This window comes from Aspergillus tubingensis (assembly GCF_013340325.1).
Source record: "Aspergillus tubingensis WU-2223L DNA, scaffold_7, whole genome shotgun sequence".
Taxonomy (NCBI): Eukaryota; Fungi; Ascomycota; class Eurotiomycetes; order Eurotiales; family Aspergillaceae; genus Aspergillus; species Aspergillus tubingensis.
In genome coordinates this window covers 2,165,026-2,191,442 of record NW_023336281.1, presented here as the reverse complement: position 1 = coordinate 2,191,442, position 26,417 = coordinate 2,165,026, and the positions used below count along the sequence as shown (strand labels likewise).

The 26,417-nt window shown below is 50.3% G+C and overlaps 8 protein-coding genes across 8 annotated transcripts; 6 read left to right on the top strand and 2 right to left on the bottom strand.

Annotated features, from left to right (window-relative positions):
• Positions 1-815: 815 nt before the first annotated feature.
• wetA (developmental regulatory protein WetA) lies at positions 816-2,507 on the bottom strand (the record flags this gene model as incomplete). Its single annotated transcript, XM_035500806.1, has 1 exon — positions 816-2,507. One exon carries the CDS (start codon positions 2,505-2,507, stop codon positions 816-818), a length of 1,692 nt encoding a protein of 563 aa, XP_035356699.1.
• A 3,259-nt stretch (positions 2,508-5,766) lies between these two features.
• AtWU_05695 (uncharacterized protein) lies at positions 5,767-6,870 on the top strand (the record flags this gene model as incomplete). Its single annotated transcript, XM_035500805.1, has 1 exon — positions 5,767-6,870. The coding sequence occupies one exon, from the start codon at positions 5,767-5,769 to the stop codon at positions 6,868-6,870; it is 1,104 nt and encodes a 367-aa protein (XP_035356698.1).
• A 6,059-nt stretch (positions 6,871-12,929) lies between these two features.
• On the top strand, positions 12,930-16,650 carry AtWU_05694 (uncharacterized protein; the record flags this gene model as incomplete). Its single annotated transcript, XM_035500804.1, has 2 exons — positions 12,930-15,266; positions 15,319-16,650. 2 exons carry the CDS (start codon positions 12,930-12,932, stop codon positions 16,648-16,650), a joined length of 3,669 nt encoding a protein of 1,222 aa, XP_035356697.1.
• Positions 16,651-17,380: 730 nt separating this feature from the next.
• Positions 17,381-18,353, top strand: AtWU_05693 (emp24/gp25L/p24 family protein; the record flags this gene model as incomplete). Its single annotated transcript, XM_035500803.1, has 4 exons — positions 17,381-17,569; positions 17,731-17,857; positions 17,957-18,257; positions 18,335-18,353. 4 exons carry the CDS (start codon positions 17,381-17,383, stop codon positions 18,351-18,353), a joined length of 636 nt encoding a protein of 211 aa, XP_035356696.1.
• A 673-nt stretch (positions 18,354-19,026) lies between these two features.
• Positions 19,027-20,015, top strand: AtWU_05692 (succinate dehydrogenase assembly factor 2; the record flags this gene model as incomplete). Its single annotated transcript, XM_035500802.1, has 2 exons — positions 19,027-19,486; positions 19,567-20,015. 2 exons carry the CDS (start codon positions 19,027-19,029, stop codon positions 20,013-20,015), a joined length of 909 nt encoding a protein of 302 aa, XP_035356695.1.
• A 444-nt stretch (positions 20,016-20,459) lies between these two features.
• Positions 20,460-22,053, top strand: cpcB (40S ribosomal protein RACK1; the record flags this gene model as incomplete). Its single annotated transcript, XM_035500801.1, has 4 exons — positions 20,460-20,539; positions 20,756-20,882; positions 21,051-21,368; positions 21,628-22,053. 4 exons carry the CDS (start codon positions 20,460-20,462, stop codon positions 22,051-22,053), a joined length of 951 nt encoding a protein of 316 aa, XP_035356694.1.
• A 1,526-nt stretch (positions 22,054-23,579) lies between these two features.
• On the top strand, positions 23,580-24,986 carry AtWU_05690 (SOS response-associated peptidase; the record flags this gene model as incomplete). Its single annotated transcript, XM_035500800.1, has 3 exons — positions 23,580-23,606; positions 23,708-24,278; positions 24,343-24,986. The coding sequence occupies 3 exons, from the start codon at positions 23,580-23,582 to the stop codon at positions 24,984-24,986; spliced, it is 1,242 nt and encodes a 413-aa protein (XP_035356693.1).
• Positions 24,987-25,180: 194 nt separating this feature from the next.
• On the bottom strand, positions 25,181-26,107 carry AtWU_05689 (uncharacterized protein; the record flags this gene model as incomplete). Its single annotated transcript, XM_035500799.1, has 5 exons — positions 25,181-25,247; positions 25,303-25,333; positions 25,400-25,479; positions 25,545-25,945; positions 26,021-26,107. 5 exons carry the CDS (start codon positions 26,105-26,107, stop codon positions 25,181-25,183), a joined length of 666 nt encoding a protein of 221 aa, XP_035356692.1.
• Positions 26,108-26,417: the final 310 nt, after the last annotated feature.

Here is a 26,417-nt window from a genome sequence, read left to right as displayed (position 1 = left end):
AGACTCGTCACCTCTAAAATAGGCATATCTGGGGTTGCCTTGCCAGGTTGCCATCCGTTCCCGAAATGCGGAACACGCCAGACATACGGAGAGAGAAGCTGATTGGCTGTGTTTCGTTAGTGTCGTTGGAGCAACATTACAGACAGTTGCGAAACAGTATCTGTCGATAAGAGACATCACATTTTCTGGTGATCAGTGACGGGTTGGGATGTCTCACATGGTACTCGGCCATCTGGAGCTTTGGCTTGAAGGACCCCCAACTCTTGTATATTACGAACTATTACTGTATTATGAATGAACTGTGTACATTATTTTCATTGGCGTTTTCTACCAGGTCGCCGTTAGGCGTATATTGATCAGGCCGGTTCTTTAGAACGTGAAGGTATGTCAAAAAGCATGGTGCTTGATTTCTTGTGTGTCGCCACCTAGGTACATGTATACAGATCACTCGCTTCTGTGCAAACACAATTTTCAAGAATGCAATATTAGTGGTATATATTATATCCAACTAGTATGAGGTTGATGGAACCTGAATGCCCGCCAATCTAACGCTTTTGATGAATGTCAAACTCCAAATCCTTTTCGGCTCAAAAAGAAAAAGTGATGATCAGACGAACACCCAAACGACCGTTGCCTTGTATCGAGAAATGAAACAAACAGAAAAATAAAAAGAATAATAACAACAGACTCTGGAATGGTATAACGAACATTCAAAAACCGGCTAGCCGCAGAACACAAATGACGACAAATAAACGGATACTGGCAAACGAGCGATGCACTGGATCGACATGTGAGTATTACTATTACATATGATATTAGCATAGGATGGCCTCCAGAGCTTCAACATCTCCCCCGGCACTCCGGACGGCTTGCAAGGCAGCTTCGCTGATTTCGCGGCGTCGAGCGCGGGCTTCTTGCTCACGTCGTGCCTTGGTCTTGGAGCTGCCACTGGGTGCGACACCGGTGAGGATCCTCTTGGAATCGTTCTGTGTGAAATTCACGAAGGATACGGTGACGGCCTTGTTGCCTCCCTTTGGACTTCCCGATGAACTGTGGGGAGCCTTAACTGGTTTTGGTGCGCTCATAGAATTGGAGGAAAGCTTTCGGTTCATACTCTGGCGCTGAAATGACCTCCGGTGACCATTGTGCATCATGCTTCCACTCTTTGGTGAGCCTGAGCCCGGAGACAGCGACGGAGAGCGTGAGTGGGTAGAGGGAATTTGAGGGGTGACAAATGACGATGAATCCACTGGCGCTGCAGTGGGCTGCATGTAGGCGCGGCTCTCATGACCATTTGGAGCGGAAGGCAGGCCGGCCGAGGGGAATGACGAATGTGTGTTGGAAAGATCATATGACGACGGGTCCAGTTGAATCATAAGGCCCCCTTGCAGCATGTCACTCTGACTTGCAGAGTTCTGGATCGGTCTCTGTGCAGCTGGGGACGCCACCATCTGCTGATACGAAGGCTGTCGCTGTGGGACTCTCGAAGCCATTGGCGACCACCATGCTTGGCCATCTTGTCCACTCAGATCGGGGGTGCTGTACGGAATCCCAGAAGAGCCAAGAGAGTCGGAATGCCAGGAAGACATGGACTGAGGGCCTGAAGAATGTGGGGAGGAGAAGATGTCGTCAGCCGAAGGGGGGCTTGAGGTGGGCAACCCCGAGCCGCTGGACTGGCTTAAATATCTCGGGGGCTGCCCCGCTAGCGCAGCTGTCGATGGAGAAGGCATGGAGATAGCGGGCGATTGGTTAAAGATGCCGGTGTCATATTGGGGAGGCATTTCAGCTGATGCCTTGGGTAGTGATTCGGTGCGGTTCAGGTGGGCAGCAGAGTTGTCTGCAGCCATATTCTCCTGTTGAACGAGGATATCGGAAGGTGGTGGGGACAGAGGCAAGCGTTCATCCGAGCTGCGAAAGCTGAAGTTGTTGAATCGCTGCGCCCAGGCTTCTTGATACGCCATTCTGTTCCGTTGAGGTTGAGAGGAGCGTGTTATGCCAGGTGAGAAGCTCTGCTTGTGCAGCGGACCACGACGATCATTAGGTTCGCGATGACGACGGATCACCTTGGGCGTAGTCACAGCACTCTTGGTGGTCTTACGACTAGGAGTTGCTGGAGGAGTAGACGGAGAAGGGCGGGTTTCCGGAGCGCACGCTGTCGGCGGAGCTTCAAAGTTGACACCCAAATCAGAAACGGCCGATGGGTGAACAGTATCCTGTAGAGAGAAATTTTGGCCTTGGTTGGTAGAAGAGTCCGCGTTCTGGGACAAACACCAGAAGTCTTTGCTCCAGTTTTGGGCTGTTTGCTGATGGGGTTGCGCTGTTGATGTGGAGATGGCCGGAGAGTGCTCGCCACAGTCGCTGGACAATGACTCAAGTTGAAATATTTGGTCAAGATCGCCAGGGAATGAAACATCTTTGTTGCCATCCACACTGGAGTTGTCCATATTGACGTACTGATTAAATAAATCTAAATCATTCAAGGAATGGTCGAACTGCTGGGCGAACATTGTGCCAGTCGGGGTGCCGCTTTCCGTTTGCGGCGACGACCAGAGGAGCTGTCAAAGGTCGACCCAACGAACACTTGGGCCGAGTAGATATGACTGGCGACGAAGGCCGCGGAAGCACAGAAGCTTGATGCAGAGGAAAGCTTGACGCAAAGTAAGGGACGGCTAAGCTAGCCGAGTATCCGTCCAAAATGGCCGCGGTGATGACGATGGCTCGAAGTGATGATGGAATGCACTGGCAGTGTTGGAACAGTTTGACGAGTTGACAATCGAAGAAAACAGTGCAGAAAATGCAAAGTAGACAAAGCAAACAAACAACAGACAGAGGGCTCCTATTTGAATTGCTACGATGGGCCCCAGCCTCTGGATTCTCCGCTGGATTCTGTGCACATTCCAAGAGCTCTCAACAAGGGCAAGATAGACAGGGAATGTGCCATCAAGGAATACGCAGCCCCTCGATATGGCCCACCCCAGCCCAATTGCTCGAGCAGAACGGCCCATGCCTTTCCCACAAGCCATTGTCGCCAATCAGGAGGAGTGCAAAGTCGGTGGCTGATTCGTGCCATCCACTGCCAGACATCCTTCACCCAGTGGGCTCGGAGCACTGATGGCCACCCGCGGGAATGCAACCTTTACTATGCCAGAAACAGGGTGCAGAGGTATCAGCAGGGCGGATATGGGCGGGTCTTAGAGGAACCAGCGAGCGCTGAGCCAATGACACCGACCTCGCCATTGTTTGATAATCGATGTCGAGGCTGGATCGAACTATGAGTGTCACAATGGAGGTCAACCGGCTTCGACGGCTCGACGCGTCAAGGGACGACGTGGAGAGGGGGCTCAACGGGCTGACTGACACCTGGAGTGTAAGCGTCATTGGGTTGCTTTGGCTCATCCTGAGTCGTATACGTAGGATAGCAGCCTCAATGATTTGCACTAAATTACCCCGACCGAACCTTTGCTCCACGCTCTTCCCGCATGGTGGAGCTAATGATCTTCGGGTACTCAATGAGCTACCGTTGGTGAGCTGGTTGGCCTGAACATTGGAATGCTGGGCTTAGGAAGAATGCACACCCCCCGTAACAATGTGTGGACAGAAGGATTTGGCATTCTGGATCAAAGCCCTTCCTGTAGGCTTTTTGCATTAAGCATTAGCTCGAAAAAAAAAAGAAAATTCTTCTCTTTAGATCTGTAGATTAACTCGTCGTTTAACACGAGTTTCTATTCTTATCCCCCATTACGGGTGAAGTCCTGGCGAAGGAGGGAGGGCGTAGCTTTTCGCATTCAGCTCTGGCCTACACCTTCTGTGAGTGTGCTGAGCTCCGTACCCATTGGCCTTGGACTACGCTGAAGAATAAGCGGTCCGTATCGTAAATTCGGCTTTGCGAGGGCTCGGAACTCTAAGTGTGATGTTTCATCGCGAGTTCTTTGTTCCTTGTCTCAAGATAGACAGCCTGATTCGCCAGCCTGGGGAGAGTTCAGTACAGCATAAGTTCGTCTCAGAAGCGAGGCCGTCTCATTTCCCTGGCCAAGTTGCCCTTTCTTTGTCCAGATTCCTCAGCATCTGGTGGAGCTGGGGTTCGTAATACTTAGGCTTACGAAGCACAGGCGATCGGAACAAGGTCACACTCTGCCGAGAGACATTGAAGGCAAGTGGTGTTTTGGAAGGTGTCTTATCAGGGGTCCGCCGAAACCGTCGTTCTGGCGGTACAGTGAGTCGAGCAAGCCACCCAGAAGAATTTCTAGGGCCAGCTTCTTTTAGTGCATTAAGCATACCAAAACCTAAACATAGACAACGAGCATGGAGTAATGCTAAGTATGGAATATAGATTCTCTGCAGCAAATGTAAGTCATTCTCGACTATGAAAGTCGGACGAAGATGGCAGGCATTGTAGCAAAGGCAAGTGGTAGTGCCGCGTATTTCCTTTTTGGGAAGTCACTGTGCCGCTGTCCCCTCGACAAGGACTGATTCTCTTTCAAAGAAAAGTAAACCATCAGCCCGAGATTGAAGTGGAGAAAGAAGCCAGATGTGGATTAGAACCCAGGAGCATGGAGAGAACCTAAGCGAACAGGCCAGCTCCAGCAGTAATAATGTCGACAATCAATGCTACCTCCAGAGTACACAGCAGCCCACACCCATGATGAGAAACACTCACCGGCGGCACGTAGAGACTCCGGGACGGAATTACTAGCGACTCCGAGCCGAGCAGTAACGAGCATTGATTGGAGGAAATAGCGAGACTCAGCCGCAACAGCTAGACCCAATTGAGCATTCCGCAATCGGCCCGATGGCAGCGCCGGAAAGGAAAGGAAAGGAAAGGGAGGCAACAAGGCCAAGGTCATGTGGTGATGACGGAAATCTGACTGACACCCGCGAGGTTCGCCTTGTTCCCATCCCTTTCTTCCACCCCAGCACTGGTTACTGTGCTATTTCTCATCCATTCTAGACACTTCTCGGCGGACAGTCGTCGAGACTTATCATACTCGAACTTCCTTTGAGGGACTGTCTCTCAACGAATTTTTGTTCCTTACCCCTCGTCTCCTCCCGTTGCACCACTCGTATCCCCACGAAAAGTGGGCATGACATTATAGCGCCAGGGCATCGGCCATCGGTTATTGCCCCTCATTACGAACAAAGCACCCAGCCAAGTTCCGAACAGAGCCCATAACGCCGTCATCCTCACGCAGAGTTGACGGATACTACCTTAGCACTACTTTACGCGTCGCGGTATTTGTCTAGCATCAAATACTGCGCATTCTCAGTCAACTCAACAACCGAGTTCACAAACGACCCAGCAGTCTATATGTATCACGTCAGACACTCCATCGAAATCGAACGTGTTTACAAGGGAAAGAAAGGGCTTAAACCGTATATTTCGGCCAAGAACCTTTCCAACAACCAAACGCGCATGCGTCTTGACTCAAAACAATCCCCCAATTTGAAGTGAATTTACAAATATCCATAATGTTTTGCGAGGTTATTCTGGTCAAGGGCCTTCTCGGCTCTCACTAGGCGGCTACTACCTTTGCGCCTGTGCTTCACCATGGATTCCTTCAAACCATTTGGAGGCCTTCGAAGCCACTTTTTGAAATCAAAAAATCTCCACTCTTCTTCCCTTGCCAAAGGCAATTGACCTCTTTCCATCCCAGTCGCTACCAGTGCGAGTGGGAAAACTTTTGTCAAGTTTGCTTTGGGTTTTCTTGGTCATTGCCGCTGTTGGCATTCTTTGTTGACCAGATCATTCTGCTAAAGGCCTCTACCAAAATGAGCCCTCAAAACATGAACAAAAAGTCATGGGAGTCTCTCTCTTCAACGTTTTCTCAACTTGAAGTATCGATCTCTCATGACAGTTGCTATGCCTCAGACGAAGTTTCTGTCGTGTCGACCAAGCAAACCACCTCGAACACCTCTGGTGTATCAGGCCCGGTGATTGCAACCGAACCGTCTCTTGGTTCCTTCTTGAAGCCCATCTTGAAAAGACCGTATTCCGAAATCGAAGAAGATGAGGAATCAGAGTCGGGCTATGCATCGGAAAACTCGGAATACGACTATGATGCGATATTCGAAGACAGTGATGACGATGATGATGATATGTACCATGTCTCCGGGTGGGACGACGCATCTGATATAATGTCAGACTCATGTGACGAAGACGATGCCGAGTCCCTGGATGGATCTTTCATCTCTTTTGGACCCATGGTTCGATTTGACACGAACATACGCTATATCGATGCTCCAGATTCGCTGGACGACGATGAAGACTCTGAAGCAGAGCTGACTGGCCACGAGCTAATGGAACGTGCACTGGCATCTGGCACGCTCCGGTTCCAGGAGTCAGTTGACGAACTGGACGTCAACGACATCGAAGATGACGAACTCAGCAGTACGCTCGAGTCGATCAAACAGCTGCCTGAAGAGCACCCCAGCGACGTCGTCGATCTCGACAAGAGGCTGTTCCTTGCCTACATGAATGGCATCAACGGGATTCCTGATCTCGAATACAAAACCCGCCTTCGCAAACAGGCCAATGACTTCTACATCGGTCGTCTGGACTCGCCGTACTTGGACCTGGATAGTGCCAGCGGTACCTATTTTGACAACGTGCTGAATCACGTCATTGGGCTTTTCCGCAACATCGTTGCCAAGGAGGACTTTGGAGAACTTGCCAACCTCGTTAACGAAGAAGGCGCCTCTGACCGTCCCTCGAGAGCCGGTAGAAGTCATAACAAGGACTTGCTGGCCAAGATTGAGAATCTACTTTCCGAAAGACTAGCGTGTGATACCAACGTAGGGCCAGACGAGCTAAGCTTCTTCACCAGCGGTGTTGCGTATGCACTGGAAAACTGGAATGGCTTTTTGGTCCACTAGAGTCAAAGATCATACAGAAATGATAATATGACGGATGAAAAGAATTTGCAAACTGGAACTAGCCCAGATATTGATTTTTGCTTGACATTTTTCTTTTACGGTGTGCCATTGCACAGCACAGCCGAATTCCACCAAAAGCTCATGAGCGGGGTTCAATAGTCTTGATAATTTTATCAATAGCATGACATTGAAATAAAAGTGCCATTTTCTATATATCAAAGTCGAGCAAGTCGTGATTCCTACCAGCCAAAGAAGGCAATAGACACGAACCGGGCCATCAGAGAATACTGTCTCATTATCGAACAGTACTTGAAACATAGATGAGTGTCAATCATATGCCCATATAAAGGAATCTATTAACCAAACCTTCCCTGTCAGTCTTGAAACAAGTTGAGTCCGTCAAGCAAGGCACAGCCCGTCCAGCTGTAACACACATTGTCATAGTAAGTGCCTAGTTGGGGATTGTGGATAATCCACCTGACCTGAAACGAGCGAGGCTTGGGGTATGATACCCGGTTCTGCTGTGAAACCGATCGCTTGGGGGCCAAACAATACCTATAGGGTACTACTTACTACTTACATCGGTATTATGACATGGCCAGTTACCTCCGAGTTGAGTCCTTAGTAACCAGTAGTCAAGGCATGTCAGCAACCTTGCTTACGCTAACCATGGCATAGGTGACAACTTTCAGTTACTTCGCTGGAAGGAAAGTTAACTACTGACTCCAACAACAGATCAGAGCTGATGTCAGATCCGATCCGATCAGTAACTACCTTACTTAACTAGTTAGTAACTAACTAACTAATGAACTACCAGGCTGTCGCAGCAAAATGACAGAACGAATAATAACCGAGTGTGCTAAGCCAGCCAGCCACGTCACAATCGAATCAACCAGGCAGAAACTAACCCATTAAATTACTTAGCTACCTAGTAGGTACGTAAATGAAGCAGCCGGCCTTATGAACGGAAAGCGGAATTCGCCTAACACCAGATTAATTCAAATCAAATCAAACCAACTACACTACTTACTAGTCTACTTGTCCACTATGCAAGCAACTAACTAACTTCGTACTAACATCTTAGTTACCGAAGCCACAATCGCCTCCACCGAGCCAGTTAGATCGTATGATTCTAATGAAAGTGTGATTGATGAGTTGGTTGGAAATGCTGCCGTGTTGTTTCTATTGCTAAATACAGTCTAGTGTGGTTTCTTTGTGTGTGTGTTCTATTGTTGATTCATTGTTGGTTGTTCGCTAAGTATTTGTATTACTTACATGTTGGTGGTGTGGAGCACACACAGCACATACAGTACATGTCATGTTGGCTGGTATGAGATGGGGGGCTATATGCATGTCATCTACTGTTATAGTAGTATTCCGTCTACTTTGGCTGATCGGTCGGGGTTCGGACTTTGAGTCTCCTTTGACTTTGTGATGATTGTGTACAGATGTCTGGCTCTATGTACTTGCTGTGTTGTGTATATGCAGGCTGCACCAGGGTATGGCACACACACTCGCACCTGCGATCGATCGATCGATTGACTGATCATCCCTAATCCCTGCAGTGGATAATGATGATGATGATGCTAGCTGGATTTCCTTGCCCATCGTGGCGAATGGACTGGGGCTGGGCTGTGTGACTGTGCCCCGACGCCGGTTGTTTATCGGGATTGGATGGTTCACATGCTGTTGATACTTGCGTACATGGACATTATTAACTAATTTGGTGAGTACTTACCTTATTACTTAGCAGGGCAATGGCTATCATCGTAGCGCCTGTCAGTCAGTCAGTCTCCCGGTCAGTCAGCTTGTATCGGTGTATATCTCGGTTTTTGTGAAACAAGAAAAAGAAGAGAAGCAGAAACTCCACTCAATTCATCCACCTATTGCACCGTCACACGAACCAGAAGGTATCGTTGAACGCTACACAAGAACATGTGCGGGCTATCTGGTAAGTGTGTGATTGCGGGGTTAGTTAGCTAGATTGGATCCTAGGCCACCTGCATAAGTAGTACTACATGGGAACGTGATTTGTGTAACTAGCAGCCAGTTATGGTTATCTATAGGTCTAGATCGTGATGATCTTGGGTAGATAGTAGTGGAGATCATATTAGCTGGAGGTGTCTGTCACTCTGTCTCTGTCACTAGTTGGGTTCTAGATATGGTTGGGCAGCAAGCAGTATTGATCTCATTCCGTTATTATGGGACTTGGGGTTAGTCTAGCTGAATAATAGTGCTCTGACTATTGACAAGCCACTCCCGCTGCGCTAGGATGCATGGCATTAGAAGATGTGGTGCTGTGGTGTGGTTGGTGTGATTGGGATCATGTTGCCGCTGCCGCTGTCGCTGCTGCTGTTGCTATTGCTGCTAATTTGAAGGTGCCAGGGTCGGATTTCTCCTATGAGAAGTGTATCCTAGTCTAGACTCAGGATGATGTTCTGGTGATAGATAGAGGCGTGATCTAGACGCAGCTGAGAAGAATATAGTAAATACAATAGCTGAATCTATCACAGATCATTGAGGTCTAGAACTCTTCGAGAATTGCATCCTCCCAGTGCGTCCCATGTCCTTGGCTCCGGAATGACAGCTGACCCCCACTACTTTAGATTATTATTCCTTTTGATCAATGGTCCCTAGGAGGATATGTGTACTACCTAGAATAATCTTAATCATGGATGGATAGATTGAGTATGCACCTACCGTGCATCTCCAGCCTATTGGGACTTCCCATCTACTATCGGTCTCCCCGTCGCTTAATATAGCCACTGCTTGAGTCATGCAGGGTGGTCTCAGCTGGAGCTTTTACGTGGATATTTCCCCATCTAACTAGACCCAACTGGGCTGAGCTGAACCTGGGAGCTGAACGGACTCAGCTGAGAGAGAGAGACACAAAGTGGGTATAGCGACCATATCCGAGATAGATTAAAATCTGTAGTCGGAAACCAATCATAGGCCAGAGTCCCCTGGTGTACCCGATTAACTATCCGAGGACTTACCCGGAACGGCTATATCGAGGGCCGTCCGAACCACGGAATGCGAGAACCACGGAGGTCACTGTCTGTCCATTGGTCATGACTGAGCATGACTGGGTACTGGGATCGGTCCACTGGGAAGGCACGGAGAGGAGATTTTTGGGGTATGTCCAGCGATGCTGTATGTATGGTTGTTCGATCGCGTGATGGTGGGGGGTTCAGTGGGTGTGTGCCTGTAATGGTATTTCAAATCTTTGGCTTCTTACCTAACTAGTATCTAGTATCTCACTGCGCACCCGGATTATAGCAGGGGTCAGGAATAAATAGCAAGAAGATAGACTACTCACTCCATAGTAACTTCGGGGACGGCACATCAAGCAGGGATTTTCCCTGTGCTTCCCAGCAGCTTAATACTGAGAAGGAAGGTCGGAGGATTTTGTGGTCCCGAATAGTCATATAAGATTTGTCAGGGCGTCCTTTAGCCTCATATGGCAATTCAGTAGCGTATGGGGTAGATATGGAGAAATTGCGTGTGTGTGTGCTGGAGAGTCATGCAGCACGCTCATGCATTATGGTCGTTACTACCCACCGATGATCTACCTTGTCAGTCCCGTTCGAAAGGATCCCCATCTTGATAATTGCGACCTCGTCTCGGTGGTCATCGCTTTTGCCTGTGAGAATTCTGTGACGGGTACAAGGCAGATTGACAGGAATGCCTAGCATTTCTGGAAAGAAACGGGGCCCTTTTTTTCAAGCCTCATTGCGTAATTGCTCAGAAAAAGCACCATCGCACCTCTAATTCTTCAGAGACTCAAAAGGGGAGAGAGGCAGAGGGGGAGGAGAGTGCCCGTGGTGATGGGGGTGGACCCCATGTCCATTGGCCCTGGGCACGGCCGCCTTCCGCTTCGGCCCAGGGGTATTGATTGGATTTAATAGTCGGAAATCAGAGTTTGACCTTGTGTTGGATGGGTCTGGATATTTTCGGGAAGGATATGAAGTACCGAAACCTGGTACGACCAATAGACGGGCTCAACCGTGGCATGTCTCTTTGTGACTATTCTTTAGGCAGAGAGGGCAGAGAGGGCAGAAGAGGGGATGGGAGAAGACCCAGGAAATTCGTCCAGGAACATCACGGATCATTGTCCCAGACACCTTCCATTTTCATTCAAATATGCAGAGGACTACTAGTGACGTACAACTTCGCCTAAGATGAGAGAAACCTCGAGGCGGAGCGGCCAAGCAGACCAACACGGGTCGGTTAAGCGGTTACAGACGTACAGTAGCGCCCCTTTCCTGCAGTCGGACGGTTTTAGGGTTTTGTTTCGAAGGCTGAGTGGGTCGCATTCGTTAGTTAGTTTGGTTCTGGAGATCGTCGTCTTTCTTGGGGGCTTCGCTGCCTTTTCCTTCGCTGCTTCTCTGGAAAAAAGTGGGAAAGTAGGGAAAAAAGGAAAAAAAGGTCCCAAGGGCTTCTTCCAACGGTCTCAAGTCACGGTTGTTACTATTGCTCATGCTACCAAGGTACTATACCATCAAGGCTGTTGAACTACTTCTTAGAGCAACGCTCCCCAGTTGCTGAAAGGAAATCCGTGGTTCATGGCGGCCGAAAGTTCCCAATAGTAGTACCACGTCGTTGTATGACACACACGCACAGCATTCACCCTCCGAGTGGCAAGATCGGCAACCCGCTCGTGCCTGGAGACATCCGACTCGTGCTGAGTCTAATGCCGTCCAAAGTCAAATCAAATCATTTCCATTTAGTCCAGTAGATACGTAGATACTAGATAGATAGATACTTTGAAGACAGACACCATCCGACAACATACTTTTGTACTAAGGTACAACTGGTACAACCTTGCAAGGAATCCGGAGATGATTGCCAGCCCATCCGCTTTAAAAGAGCGGATAAGACTTTCCATCGCGCAATTTGATAATCCCAAGTTTAGCCTTCACCGTTCACAGCGACCGTCGCCTCCATCAACCTCTCTCTCTTCTCCTCCCCCCCCCCTGCTCCACTCTCCCCTCGACCCTCATTTGCCTCTTGCTTCTCTTCTTCCGCCGGGAGGGAAAAGGGTGGGCTCCACCTCTCCTGATTTTGCTTCGAGTAAAAAGAGACTAAAGTGGTACTAAGTCGCCCAGTTTAGTCTGTAATTGTAATAGTCAGTAATACTAAACAGTCCTAAGTCACTAAATATTTCATTTCTCGGGTCTGAATGGGGAGCTAGAGCCTAGTTTAGCAGTAGAGAAGAGACAAGACGGACAGACAGACAAGAAACACAGAGAGCAACACAACTTTCATTGCAACGGGATCTTCTTCTGTCTGTTACTCCTGAAATCCATCTCCCCCAAAGCTACTACCATCAACTACTCCAATTCTTCCTTTCTTCCTCTACTTCCTTTCTTTCTTTCACTTACTCTCTTTCTTACACTCACACACACACTCTCTCTCTCCTTTTCTTCTCCTTCCCTCTGCTATAGAACTCTTCGATGAGTTTTCTTCTCCGTCCAGTTCTTTATTGATCTCTCGGAATCGATTTCCTTCAGATCCCTTTCCGCGTCTTCCTTATCGACATGACCCCGACGTACTGTTAATTGGTTCCTTTCTCCGGGTACGTTCTACTTAGTTGCGACACTATTCTACCCTGCATCCACCCCGTTGGGTACTCTGTACATTTTCTTTTTCTTTTTTTCTTCCTCGCTTTGCTTCGGTCATTCTTTGTTTTTCTTCGCCCTTTCACTGCTCATTGCGCCCCTCCCCCAGTCATCCTTCCTGTTTTTGCTTTTGATAGTCTGGGATGGTCCGACGCCATCTTACGACATCCGTTCAGAAGGCAGACTGCGCAAAGGCGAATCAAGCAAAAGGCCCCCAAACTAGGCTGTGCATCGGAGGTCGTATTGTTGGAAAAGCTGACGAAGATATGCTTATGCCTTATGACTTCTAGGATGATCTAGCGTGCTTCCTTATTCTTTCTGGCCATTCTCTTTGACCCTCGATATCTTACTCCGAGTCGTTCACTTTCTATCCTACTTCTTAATACATACCATCCTTTGCGCGCTGTCGGGTTCGCTATATGACCCAGTGCTTCAACCATGCAGCACACCAAAGGACTCGAGTCTCACGAGCTGGGACGAACGATCTCGCGTTCGCGCAGCACCAGCATGTCCAGCGACTCGCAACTCTCCCGTTCCCATTTTCTCGCTCCCCCACCAGTGATCCCCGCGCCCTCGTATATCGCCTCGTCTGCGGCCGCTCAAATAATTACTGCGGACCAAGAGTTCAACACCGCCGACTTTGTGGCCGACGATGAAGGCCACGAGTCCAGTGCGAGTGCGCTTGTCACTCGTGAAGCCCTCTCTTCTCTCAATGCATTCCTCGACAACATTCTCTTCAACATCCTGGCCGCGGCCAAGTCCACTCAATTGGTCAAGATTCGTCCCGCCGTTGCCGAAGTGTTAAAGCCTCGACTTGCCAAGGAGATGGTGTCGGCAGCTGATGACGAGTTAAGTGAATACCTGGGTGGACCGGAAGACGAGCAGCTGGAATTTCGTAGCGGCCAAACCTCAATTGGTGAATTCGACCTTGTGCGTTCCTGGAAGCTGACCCGTCTGCGGTGTATGGTCTACACGCGGCTGGGAGACATGGAAGAAGATGATGAAGAGGAATACATCAACCAGGAAATCATAGGCGAAGATGGAGGCGGCCTCCGCAGGCTCGCCAGCCATGTCGGTCACATCACGCCTGCGGCCTCAATCTTTCTTACCTCCATCATTGAACACATGGGTGAGCAAGCCCTAATCATTGCGGGCGAGATAGCTCGGTCTAGACTATCAGCAAACCTTGAGGATGAAGACGATATGACGGAGACGGGCGCGAACCGCGCAAGCATGGACCGACTGGTCGTGGAAGACCACGACATGGAGAGGCTGGCGTTGAACCCCACTCTGGGAAGGCTCTGGCGGACTTGGAGGAAGCGTATGCGAGGAAACAACTTGTCGCGAGCAGTGTCAAGGGAATCTCTCGTGAATCGCCAGAGCTTAGTTTTCGGGCCCAGCAGTAGGAAGAGCAGTGCGATCACAATCGATGAGATCTCGCCGCGTACCGCATCATCGCGGTCTGTGAATGAGCCGCTTCCGGAGAGCCAGGACGAAGTTGACCCGGCCTCCGTCCCACTGCCGATGAGTGAGCATGATGTCCAGGAGATTGAAACCGCAGGCTTCCTCCCGGAGCTCGACACTAGCGACATCCAGACGATGCAAGCCGTTGTAGCCCATAAGGTTCGACCCCACAGCCTTATGGTGCTGACGCTTCCCTCACCAAGATCTCCCTCATCGAGCGGGAACTCCCCTATCACGCCAAGGTTAGTTAACATCAAATCGCCGCGCCATGCTCGGTCAAGGTCTTTGCCCAATGCTGCTCCTACGGATGAACAACCATCCGAAGTTGAGCAGCCCGCCGAGCGCACGTCGCCTACTCCATCAGAGGAGCGAAGACGCCTGGAGACGATGTACGAGCATGACGAGGATGACGAGCGGCACGGTGGAGCGGCAACTAAATCAGAGACCGCCGAACAAAATGAACCGGTGGTTCCTAGCGCTGCACAGGGGGCCGCCGCGACCCCGTCCACATCGGTCGCATCGGTCGTAGCAACGAGTGACGCTAGTAGTACCCCAGTGTCGTCACCTTCTCTGACCGACCGTGAGATCCAAGAAACCGACGAGGTTGAGAATCATGAGACAGACGAAAAAGCTCAAGTGGCCTCTGGGGTAGAAATTGCTCCTGGGCCTGTCGCGCCACAAACGCAGGGGGTCGTCGACTCCACCCCGGCACAACCCGTCGCCGCCGATCAGGATGCGTCCAAGGCTGCTGATTGTGACCAGTCTACTCCCGACGACTTAACCCCTCCAACTGTTCCATCTTCTGCGGACGACATCGCCGTAGAGAAAGCATCTCGGCCTGTTTCAACTTCTGGAGAGAGCGCAATTTCGGAATCCTCACGATCATTGCCTGGCAAACGCGGCTCGTTCGTACCCGGGGTTCAGCATCAGTACGGGCGCTCGAGCCCAGGGACAGCCTCCGTCAGCTCCGGCGTCGAACGCGCCGCAGTCCAGCGATTGCCGGCACGACCATCCACTTCAGTGGCGTCTTCTGTCTATTCCAAGTCTCGTCGCTCAGGCAGTTTCAGCAGCAGCCGTGAGAAGCGTCCTGTCACTGCAGGTTCTACGACTTCTCAGGTATCGAGCAAGTTGAAGGGTCTTATCGGTCGCCCTGCAGATACTGGCTCGCTTCGTCTCCGTACCTCGTCTGAGGTCAGCAGGGTCTCGACAAGGGAGTCGGCTTACGACGATACGTCCGGCCTGGACGAGTTGATCCGCAGCGAGGAAACAATCCATTTCACCTTGACTCCCAAGAGCATGAGGGAAATGGAGGTGAGTCAGCCATTGTTCCGCTCCTTTTGCTATTGCTAATCCCTCTTATTAGTTGCCGGATTCACCTAGATGGCGTGCTCAGCAAGCAGGTACTGATCCGACCGACCTGCCGAAAAGCGTTGAACCGACCCCAGATGACATGTCTCGGTCGAGACACTCAACTGCATCATCGAAAAGCACGGTTGACCTTCCACCAGTACCCAAGTACATCCAGTCGAAACCCAAATCCATCGAAATTCCCGCCATGGTCCAACAGCAGAAACCGGCTGCCGGACAGGCTCGGGATGCGAAGCACAGCATGGAATCGACCCGTGATTTTGCAAACTTTTTGAAGTCCACCGGACCGAATACTCCTACCACTCCTGCAACGGTTGATGGTAGCCCTGCCAAGTCGTCGCGCCTGCGTCGGTTGTCTGATGCCACTGAGATTTCGAAGAAGCTGTCCCGGCCTGCGAGTAGCACTGTTTCTGTTGCAGCCTCTGCCCGTAGCGGTCCCCGCATGGAAGCCCGTTCTGCTGTGGTTCCCCGGGGTGATCAGTCGTCCGACTTGATCGATTTCATTCGGGAAGGCCCACCAACGGCTGGGGCTCATCGTATCCCGCGTACTGTTGCGCCTTTCAGGGATACCATGGACTCGGACGAGCTCCAGGCTATTGAGCCAGGTCGCACAAAGGGTGCCCCCTCGGTGGCTAGCACGCAATCGGTAGCTGAGACGTCTCTGGTCTCCGTGGGCTCTCGCACAGGGCTTCTGGAATCTACTAGTCGGACAAGCACTCCGACTGTCATGGCCAAGGAAACGAAGACGACATTTGCCGCTCCTGTGAGCGTATCCGATGACCACCGTCCGCCACGGACACGACGCCGTGTACCAGACCCTTACGCTATTGACTTGGACGATGACGACGAGCTTGATGAGCTTCTTGAAGAACCAAAGCCCAAACGTGATGAGGAGAGTCTGATCGACTTCCTGCGCAATGTTCCCCCGCCAGAGCCCACTCCGCCACAACAGCCTTTGGCGGCCAATGCAAACTCTCGGCGGGGCTCAGCATCAGTGAAGGCTCGTCTGCGTCGGAACACCGCATCCGAGAAGACACTTATGGCGAAACCCTCCAAGACCTCTCTGCGTCAACAGCCCGATAACTACATGGGAGGCGCTTCGAACTATACTGTCAAAGTCGGCATGGAGCGCAATGCGGGAGCCATGAATGGCGCCTATGACCTCAAGACTCCCTCGGTGCGACAGACCGAGACCAGCGCACTGGCAGATTTTCTCAAGAACACTGGACCTCCTGAGCCTCCCGTCAGCAAGGCTCCTGCTGCTACCAAGTCTAAGGACTCGGGATTCTCGCGACTCTTTGTTCGCCGCAAGAAGGTCGAGGCATGATGTGTCTCCTTCAATGCGTCTTATATTCCCCCTCCTGTGTCCTAATGCTCTACATTGTCACTCTCTAATCATTGCTTTGAACACGATATCATAATGTGTTAGGCAAACGACATGCCCTGTTCGCCGTGGCGAACTCTGATGACCGATACTGTCTTTTATTTCCTTGCCCTTTTCCTGTCCATATTGGAGCATTATTCTTTCGCTCATATCTTCTATTTCCTTTCCCTTTTGGATTGCGGTCTGCCTTTGCACCTCTTGAATGTATCACTCTTTCCAGCGGTATTTCTTTCTCACGCTTGATTCCCCCTCTACATTTCTTCCTTTATCTATCCACTACTTTGTGGACCTTTTCTTATTTACTTAGTATCCTCAGGAAGAGAGTTTCAATTATGGCCTATGAATGAGATTACTTGACTTTTCAAACGCCTAAGTTGTTGATAGAAAGCATTTTAACGACTTAATCGGATATTGAATCCCTTCACTATAATGATTCAAGTAGTAAGTAGGTGTCCAAAAACAATGTACCATGTGTAGTTTGTATAGATCCGGCGTGTGGGCCGATATCCGGAGAAACGTTCCACCGAACGATCGGGATCCCCTGGGCTCCAGAGCGCGGCGTGGCATCAATAGCAGCAGCACAGCAGCTTCCGAGCCTCGTTGTCAATTATAGTCTCCTTCCCCCCGGCCACTGCCACAACTGCCATTGACAATGGCGGCCACCCGTCTCACAATGAGGTCTTTCCTCGGTCTTCTCTTCCTCTTGTTCGTTCAACTCACCTCCGCCCTGAAGTTCGACCTCTCTGCCGTGAGCGGGAAGAACGAGCGATGTATACGCAACTTCGTCTTCAAGGACCAGCTTGTGGTCGTCACGGCCATTGTGAGCGGAAACAAGGGTGATGGTCAGGTTGTTAACATGCATGTATGTGGGAACTCACCCCATTGTTGTTTGTGGTGATTACGGGAGGCACGCTGGTCGGGCCAGCTGTTTTGTTGTCTCCCCGATGTCCTATTCCACCTTGAAATTGTGTCGCTTGCGAAAGAAAGGATATACTTGGCTAACTATTTTGCTTTCTGAAATAGATCAAGGATGCGCTGGGCAATGACCACGGTCGTCCTAAGGATATTGCCGGAGAGACTCGCCAGGCCTTCACTTCTCCCGCTGATACTGCCTTCGATGTTTGCTTCGACAACCAGCTCACCACTCGTCGTATGTCTATCCACCTTGGTTATTCTGTCTCTTGATATGCTAGGGATACTAGTTGCTGTGTGGTGTGTGTATGTGGTGCTAACCAGACAACCCTATCAGACGCCGTTGCCAACCCCTACAAGTCCATCGAGCTCGACGTCGACATCGGTGCCGATGCCCGTGACTGGTCTAGCATTCAGGTCCAGGAGAAGCTCAAGCCCGTTGAGACCGACCTCCGCCGTATCGAGGAGATGGTGGCCGAGATTGTCAGCGAGATGGAGTACCTGCGCGCTCGCGAGCAGAAGCTGCGTGACACCAACGAGAGCACGAACGAGCGTGTGAAGTGGTTCGCTTTCGGTACTATGGGTATGCTGGTTGGATTGGGTGCTTGGCAGGTTGTGTATCTGAGGGCTTACTTCAGGTATGTTCTTTCCCTCTCTATGATGCTTCCCCTAGTCTGGTATTTGGGTGGTGTGGCTAACTGCTTTGGATTTGTAGATCCAAGCACCTTATCTAGACCATGTCGGTTTAAATCTAGAATCGTGAGAAAGAGAAGGTTCCAGGTTGATGCTTTCTCTCTTGTCATGACAAAATATGGACTATTTCTTTTCAATGCATTTCATTATCATCTTGGCCCTATGTAGCTCCGGGATTTGCTTCACGGTACACTGATTGATTATTTGATGAGGAGTATGACAACTGTGCATGTATATTGGTGCTGGTGATCGGTATTATTATCAAATTTCTAGCCATTTTCAACCACATAGAAAGAAGGCCTCTACCCAAGTCGAAAGACCATCGCTAGGTGCTGTAGTATGTCACCACGAAGCCGCTAGCAATAAGACAGCCAACGCGATACTGTGTAACTCCAGACTGGATTCCCTGCTAGTCAATAAGACTTCACTCTTCGAGAGCCAATTGCAGCCCACAGACTCTGACATCCTGCAGTCATAGCAACATCAGCGAAGCAAGGGGAGCAAACCAACCGCCGTTGGAAATGCGCCGGAGACGGTTGGTGAACAGCCCTGCAAACAATGCAAACGAAGTTTCTCCGGATGATGTCAACCCCGTCATTCTTCGGCTTCGGTTCTTACTTCATCGTCGACCTCCCTCAGGATATCGCGACCAATCCTCCAATATCCCATTAATTTCCACTATAGATAATTGTCGATCACCATAGCGACATCAAAATGTCCGCACCCAGACTCATCAACCGCTTCATGCGGCCATCGACCTCGCCAATCTCTCTCACGACAACTTTTGCTCGCCGCTCCTTCGGCAGCTCGGTTGTTCGTCAAAACAGCGTGAACAACAATGATCGCGCCCCATCCACGGCCCCCGAGCATCGCAAGAACCAGACAAACAAGCCCCCTAATCCTCATGTGCCCAACACGACCTCCACCATGACCAAGGACTTCCCCAAGGTCGGTGAGAAGCCGGCTCCCCCGGAGATGTTGAACTCGGTCGACCCCAACTACCGGCCGGCGGATCCGTACCCCGGAAGAGTTGAGCATTTCACTGGAGGTCGCCAGGAGACGGGGGCTCAGAAGCCTGAACTTGGTGTTGGAGAGATGGAGGGCATTACCTTCAAGGTTGAGCCGCTGCGCCGGGAGGGCGAGGATGTTACTACTATGAGGGCTCGGTTGTTGTGTTCGTGATCCCCAGTTCACTTCCCTTTTGAGTCTTTCTGTTTGGAATGAGTAGCTGATGCAAATCCGGGGATGGTATAGATCAGAGCCGCAAGCGCGGAATCCTCGAGTCTGATCTCCTATTGTCTACGTTCGCCGATGTTTATCTGGCCGATATGAACAAGGAGCAGTTGCAGGAGTATGACCGGTTCTTGGATGAGAATGACTGGGATATTTACTACTGGGCCACCCAGGACCCTCCGGCTGAGGGGACTGAGGCTGCTGTTTCCACTGAAGCAGGCGCTCAGGATACTCCCACGGAGACGTGGAAGCGTACTGGAGCCAAGAGCGGCGAGTGGGCGCAGACGGTTGGTGCTTTCAAGGCTGCATACCGGCCCGTTCCGTCACGATGGGCCGACTCCAATGTGCTGAGACTCCTGCGTCAACATGTTCGGGATAACAGTGCCACGGGCTTCCATGCTGCGAAGACCAAGAAGACTGGTGGACCTGGACTGGGACGTATGCCCAATGTGCAGGTGTTCAACAACTGAGCTTGCTAGTCTGCTGCCATAGGCATGGTGGTGTGTGTGTAAGTGACGCGAGATTGTATAGTTGGCTTGTATTATATGTTGGGCGAGATTGTACAGATTATACACCGGGATGGCTTTACAGGGATATATTGGGAGGGTTATAAAAAGCATTGCCGTTCGATAAAGAGGGTTCATTCACAACTTCAACTTGATATCTATGATATAGATGGCCATAGGCGGTCAGCAGCCGAGGCAGGCGGTGAATATTCACGTGACTCGCTTATACGAGTTAGGGTTGGCGGTACCGCACAACGGCGAGAAGGGCTGGGCGCGCTAGTTAGGGCTCAGGCGGGCACGCTGAGTGTCTGCCACTCCATCCTCAATGCTGTGATTTTTATCTCCAGCCTAGAGTCAACGACAATTGCTCCGCCCGCGTTCATCCCTCTCTCCTCCCAGACTCCCAACATGGCTGAGCAGCTCGTCCTTCGCGGTACCCTTGAGGGTCACAATGGCTGGGTTACCTGCCTGGCTACCTCTCTGGAGAAGTAAGGCAACACTACACTACCACCGAAATGAACACATGAAACAAATGCGTTTTGTTGCGAAAATCGAACAAGGTGTGCATGTGCTACCGAACAAGTGGTATATGGATGCATTGTTGCGAGAAAAGAAAATGATCGCATTGGTTGAAACATGAATATTCATATATCAAATGGACAAAACTGGGTTCTGACTTTTATGTTTTTCTTCCTCGATTATAGCCCCAACATGCTGCTCTCTGGCAGTCGCGACAAGACCCTGATCATCTGGAACCTGACCCGCGACGAGCAGGCCTACGGTTACCCCAAGCGCAGCCTTGAGGGTCACTCTCACATCGTCTCTGACTGTGTATGCCCTCCGAATCACTCCGTCCCCACCATGTCCCAGTCCAGACAAGAAAAAAGAATCATCCCCACAACGAAGGACGAAGCCCGATCGAGACCTACGAGAAGGCGGGACTGGGAAAAGCATCAAGGGAAGAAAACTTTTGGCTGACCGTTCATGGGGATTATATAGGTGATCTCCTCCGACGGTGCCTACGCTCTGTCCTCCTCCTGGGACAAGTCCCTCCGCCTGTGGGAGCTCTCCACTGGTGAGACCACCCGGACTTTCGTCGGCCACACCAACGACGTTCTCTCCGTTTCTTTCTCCGCCGACAACCGCCAGATTGTCTCCGCTTCCCGTGACCGCTCCATCAAGCTCTGGAACACCCTTGGTGACTGCAAGTTCACCATCACCGACAAGGGCCACACCGAGTGGGTTTCCTGCGTTCGCTTCAGCCCCAACCCCCAGAACCCCGTCATCGTCTCCGCTGGTTGGGACAAGCTCGTCAAGGTACGTTTGAGTCGACTCCCACACATCCAAGTTTTCCATTATCCGCAATTTCGACAAGTCCAGAAGATGTTTTTGCATAAACGTATTTGCTACTTCAGAGCCTTATGGCCATGAGACAAACATTCACCAATGCCCTGATGGACACTCGACAAACATATTTTTGTTTATGTTGTTATTGCTTTTATTGCTTTCCCACTGAGAACTTCAACCTGAAGAGGATGTATCTGTGGGATCAAAGCTAACATGCAAAAACAACTAGGTTTGGGAGCTCGCTTCCTGCCGTCTCCAGACCGACCACATCGGTCACACCGGCTACATCAACGCCGTCACCATCTCCCCCGATGGATCCCTCTGCGCCTCCGGTGGCAAGGACGGCACCACCATGCTCTGGGATCTCAACGAGTCCAAGCACCTCTACTCCCTCCACGCCGGTGACGAGATCCACGCCCTCGTCTTCTCCCCCAACCGCTACTGGCTGTGCGCTGCTACCGCCAGCAGCATCACCATCTTCGACCTCGAGAAGAAGAGCAAGGTTGACGAGCTCAAGCCCGAGTACGTCGAGAAGGGCAAGAAGAGCCGCGACCCCGAGTGTGTCAGCTTGGCCTGGAGCGCTGACGGCCAGACCCTGTTCGCTGGTTACACCGACCACAAGATCCGCGCTTGGGGTGTCATGTCGAGGGCATAGATTGATACCCATCAAGTAATCCAAGGGACGGTGTTGAGATTTTAGCGGAGGAGAGAAATCAAATAACAAAGATATCTGTTTTTTATTTTTTCCTTTTCCAAACACACACACACTCAAAAAGGGCAGGCATTGGTTGGGATGTATGAGCCATGAAGCAATGAAAGCACCTCGGAGGGAGGGGAGTTCTCTCTCTTCTCTCCTGGGTTTTCACCTTGAACATGTCTAGCTTTTACTTCGAGATTTTTCGTTTCATAAAAATCCGAATTGTCTGGAATCTTGTGAAAGGGATGACATGCAAAATTGTTCTAATACCATTTAAAAGACTGTTAAAAAGTTACACCCTATCACTGGAGGAGAGACATTGTAGACATATCTTACCTTAACTACTTACTATACTGTCTTTGGTATCTCCGATGCGGGGTCTGATGATGGTATTAGTATCTATCCCTCGATTAGTAGTACTATCCCAACAGTCTTGCGGGGTCATAACATGTCGCTGTTCTGGATTCAATCCATCGGTCGATGGAATGCTCCATCCTATCTTCCTAATCCCCAGATTCAACTTCTCCATTTGAGGCTCTTCTCGGGACCATCCCTGAGATTGATCTACATGGCTAAGATCTCGTACCTTGCATGACACCAGGCTATGGCATTGATTCTGTCAGTGCTATGTAGCTATATCTCAATAGATGATATGTTGTCCGCATTCACACGATTATGGTTATTTGTTACTACTCACTTCACATACGTCCTTTGCAATAAAGCTAGCGGGTATCTTCAGGAGCGATGACCTTATATACGTTATTGCGTGCATCACCGTTCAGTCTCCAAACTTCCTTCTATTTTGTCTTAATATCTTTTTTAAAGAATTTTATATATACATTTATAGAGGCCTGGGAGCTTCGCCTTCATCTTTCTGTTCCTCTTTGTTATAATGAAGTACTACTACCAAGTTATCTAGTGTATATAGCACTATAGGGTAGCTTAGATCACATCCTGTGTCTATTGCTTATACCCACCTTGAATCCCATGCTGTATGCTACCAGCCCTATGATACTAGTAAGTAACCACCATAGAATCTATAAAAATGGTATATATTTAGCTAACAATTCCCCGATATAGTAAAAGCACCGTAATGCGGCATTGAACATTCCAAGTCGCTCAGCTAGCCGCTTAAGATGTACGCCTAAGCAAAGATAGAATTCTAGATGCATCAAACAAAGAGATAAGTGACATGGAAGCAAGACAAATATGAGAAAAGACCAATTGTTTCTATAATTGCTAAGCTGTGCACAAATAGCGGGAAGTTCCAGACCCCCTTCATTACTTGATTAGGTTACAGTTAGAGATTCCCGCCGATCGATCGTAGTTTAGCTTCTTCCCTCTCCGCCCTGCCGCATGACGTCGCAACCTAGTCTTCTTTTCTTTCTTTCTATCTCTCTCTTCAGTCGCATTCCACTTCAGCTTACCCTTTTATTACTCCGGCGCTTCAATTTTCACCCCATTGATAATTCACCCATCTCACCATGTGTGGAAGATACGCTTTAGGCGTGGTACGTGCCTCATCCTCCGCCCTGTATACTTACTCCGGTGGTACTATATATCACCATCACCATCACCACTAGCCACATGTAACTAATCGATGAACAAACAGCGCATGAGCTTCATCCGCCGCCGTCTCCAAGACCAAGGCCTTCAAGTCGACGACGCACCTCCCGACGAAGACGTCCGCGAAACCTACAACTTCGCACCGGGGAATACTGGCGCTGTATATCTTGCCGATACGCATATGTACCCGTCTTCTCATCATCATGATGAACCAGCTAGTCAACCTGACGCCGATAAAGAGGCGACTGAAGCAGCAGTAGCAGCAGCAGACGAAGCTGAGGAGGAGGATGCAGGAGAAGAATTACAAAAGAACAGCAAAGCCACCAAATACAAGCTCCACAGCATGCGCTGGGGTCTCATCCCATTCTGGACGAAACGCAACCCCGACTACGGAAGTCTTATGCGTACGATCAATTGCCGAGATGACTCATTAATCGAGGATCGGGGCTTGTGGACGTCTATGAAGCGGAGGAAGCGGTGCGCGGTGGTGTGTCAGGGGTTCTATGAGTGGTTGAAGAAGGGACCGGGAGGGAAAGAGAAGGTTCCGCATTTTGTCAAGAGGAAGGATGGGGATTTGATGTATTTTGCGGGCTTGTGGGATAGTGTTAAGTATGAGGGTGAGATAATATATTTTCATATGTCTGAGGGAATGTTGGGGTGTGGGAGCTAATTGGGATACAGATTCCGATGAATATCTCTACACATATACGATCATTACGACTTCGTCCAATCCCTACTTGAAGTTCCTGCATGATCGGATGCCCGTGATTCTGGATCCGAATAGCGAGGAGATGAAGATTTGGCTGGACCCCTCCAGGACGGAGTGGTCGAAGGAGCTGCAGTCGATCCTCAAGCCGTATGAGGGCGAGTTGGAATGTTATCCTGTGGCGAAGGAGGTGGGGAAGGTGGGGAATGATTCGCCGGATTTTATAGTTCCGGTCAGTAGTAAGGAGAATAAGAGCAATATTGCGAACTTCTTTGCCAATGCGAAGAAGGGTGCTGGGGTGAAGGTGGAGCAAGGAGTGAAAGATGAGAGGCCCACCCAAGATGCGGAATGGAGCGAGGATAATGCCCCAAAGCCGGTTGCCGGAATCAAGAGGGAGCATTCGCCGGATGTCGAGACGGAGGATACCAAGTTGCAGAAATCGGAGCCTGGTGTAGATACATCGCCGAAGAAGAGCCCGGAGAAGACCTCACCGTCCAAGCCTGTGACGCCGGCAGGGAAGAAGATGCGCAGTGCCACTCATAACAAGCCGATAAAGAAGAGCCCGCAGAAGCAGCCTCCTGCAGGGACGCAGCGGATTACGAACTTTTTTGGGAAGTGAGGAAGGAAATATGCTTGAAGGATGGAGATACCCCAGAATCTAAGCTCCGAGCTGGACCCGGGAGCTAATTGTCTGTAATTTAGGCATGATCCAAGTTGATTCAACTGCCAGCAGTTTGAATGGAGCTACTATCCCACAAAGCCCATTAAATAATACATCCATGAACTATTGTACAAGGCTCCTAACCAAGTAGCCTATTGAGACTCTTGCTGGCGCAGTCTCTGGACCAACTTCTCTCGTAAAAACGGGCTCAAACCGAAACTAATTCCAAGTTAGCACATTTCAGGCAGTCATATCAGGAATAGAGAGAACCTACATTCCATCACGAGTCACAATCCGATAAGTCCCTAACCAAGGTCAGCCACACCATCATCCAACCCCACAACGCACTATCAATCAATCACACAACTTACCACTCGCCTGGTAATTGCCATTCCCTCCCACAAACTTCCCATCAGCATCCACCTCCAGACTCCCAAAGATATCCTCAGGCCTATCCATCCCACCTCGTCAGCCCACACCCACCTCCGCAGGAACAAACAGGAAAAAAAGACATACCAAGCAATCCGCCCATACTCCGGCGGCCGCCTACCATCCGACAAATGAATCCAGCCTCCTCTTCCCGCCGAACCCGCACCCCCTTGACCACTAGCTCCGCCACTGGAGTCACCGACTTCGCCGCGCCGTCTCCTCGACCGTGCGCCACCCATCAGCACTCCCCCAGACATTAGGTTCGCGCCTGCTGTTGAGACCATCACCTGGGCCTGGGAAACCGCTTCTGGGTCTTTGTATCCATGCTCCGCGATCACTTCTTGCAGGATGTTGAGGAATTTCGGGTTCTCTTTGAAGGAATCGGGTGTTGGGGGGAGCTTGGAGGTTACGCCGAGGGCAAGGTCCGGGTTGGTGGGTTCGGAGGGGAGAAGGGAGAGGATGTTGGTGCCGTTTTTGGGGAATACGTACTGGGGAGGGAGGTTAGTAGGGTTGGTTTGTAGATTGCTTCGGTTTAGCTAGCTCTTGAATGAAGTAGTACATACGATGTGAGAATGGCCCTCTAGCGTGGACACAGCTCGGAGCTGCGTCCACCTAGGTGTCTGGCGGACGAACGAGCGAATGCCAAACATTTTGAACCAAGTGCTGATATGAAGAATGGAGTTCAATTGAACTTTAGTAAATAAACGCTTGGTAGAATATCCGAAGACCTGGAGAAACTATGACGCTGCGCAGACAAACAGGCCAAACTCATGTGACTGCGCGTTTGCGGCCGCGACCAGTTGATGGTCGGGATGCTGCACGACCATCGGCTTTCTCCCCCTCTATTGCGATTTAGCTCCCTGGGTTGTGGTTCTCGATTGCGTTTGTTATGGAGGTTCATCTACTATACTTTCTTGAATAGACAGTGGCGCTTGCGCAATCATTTTCTCTCTTTCGGTT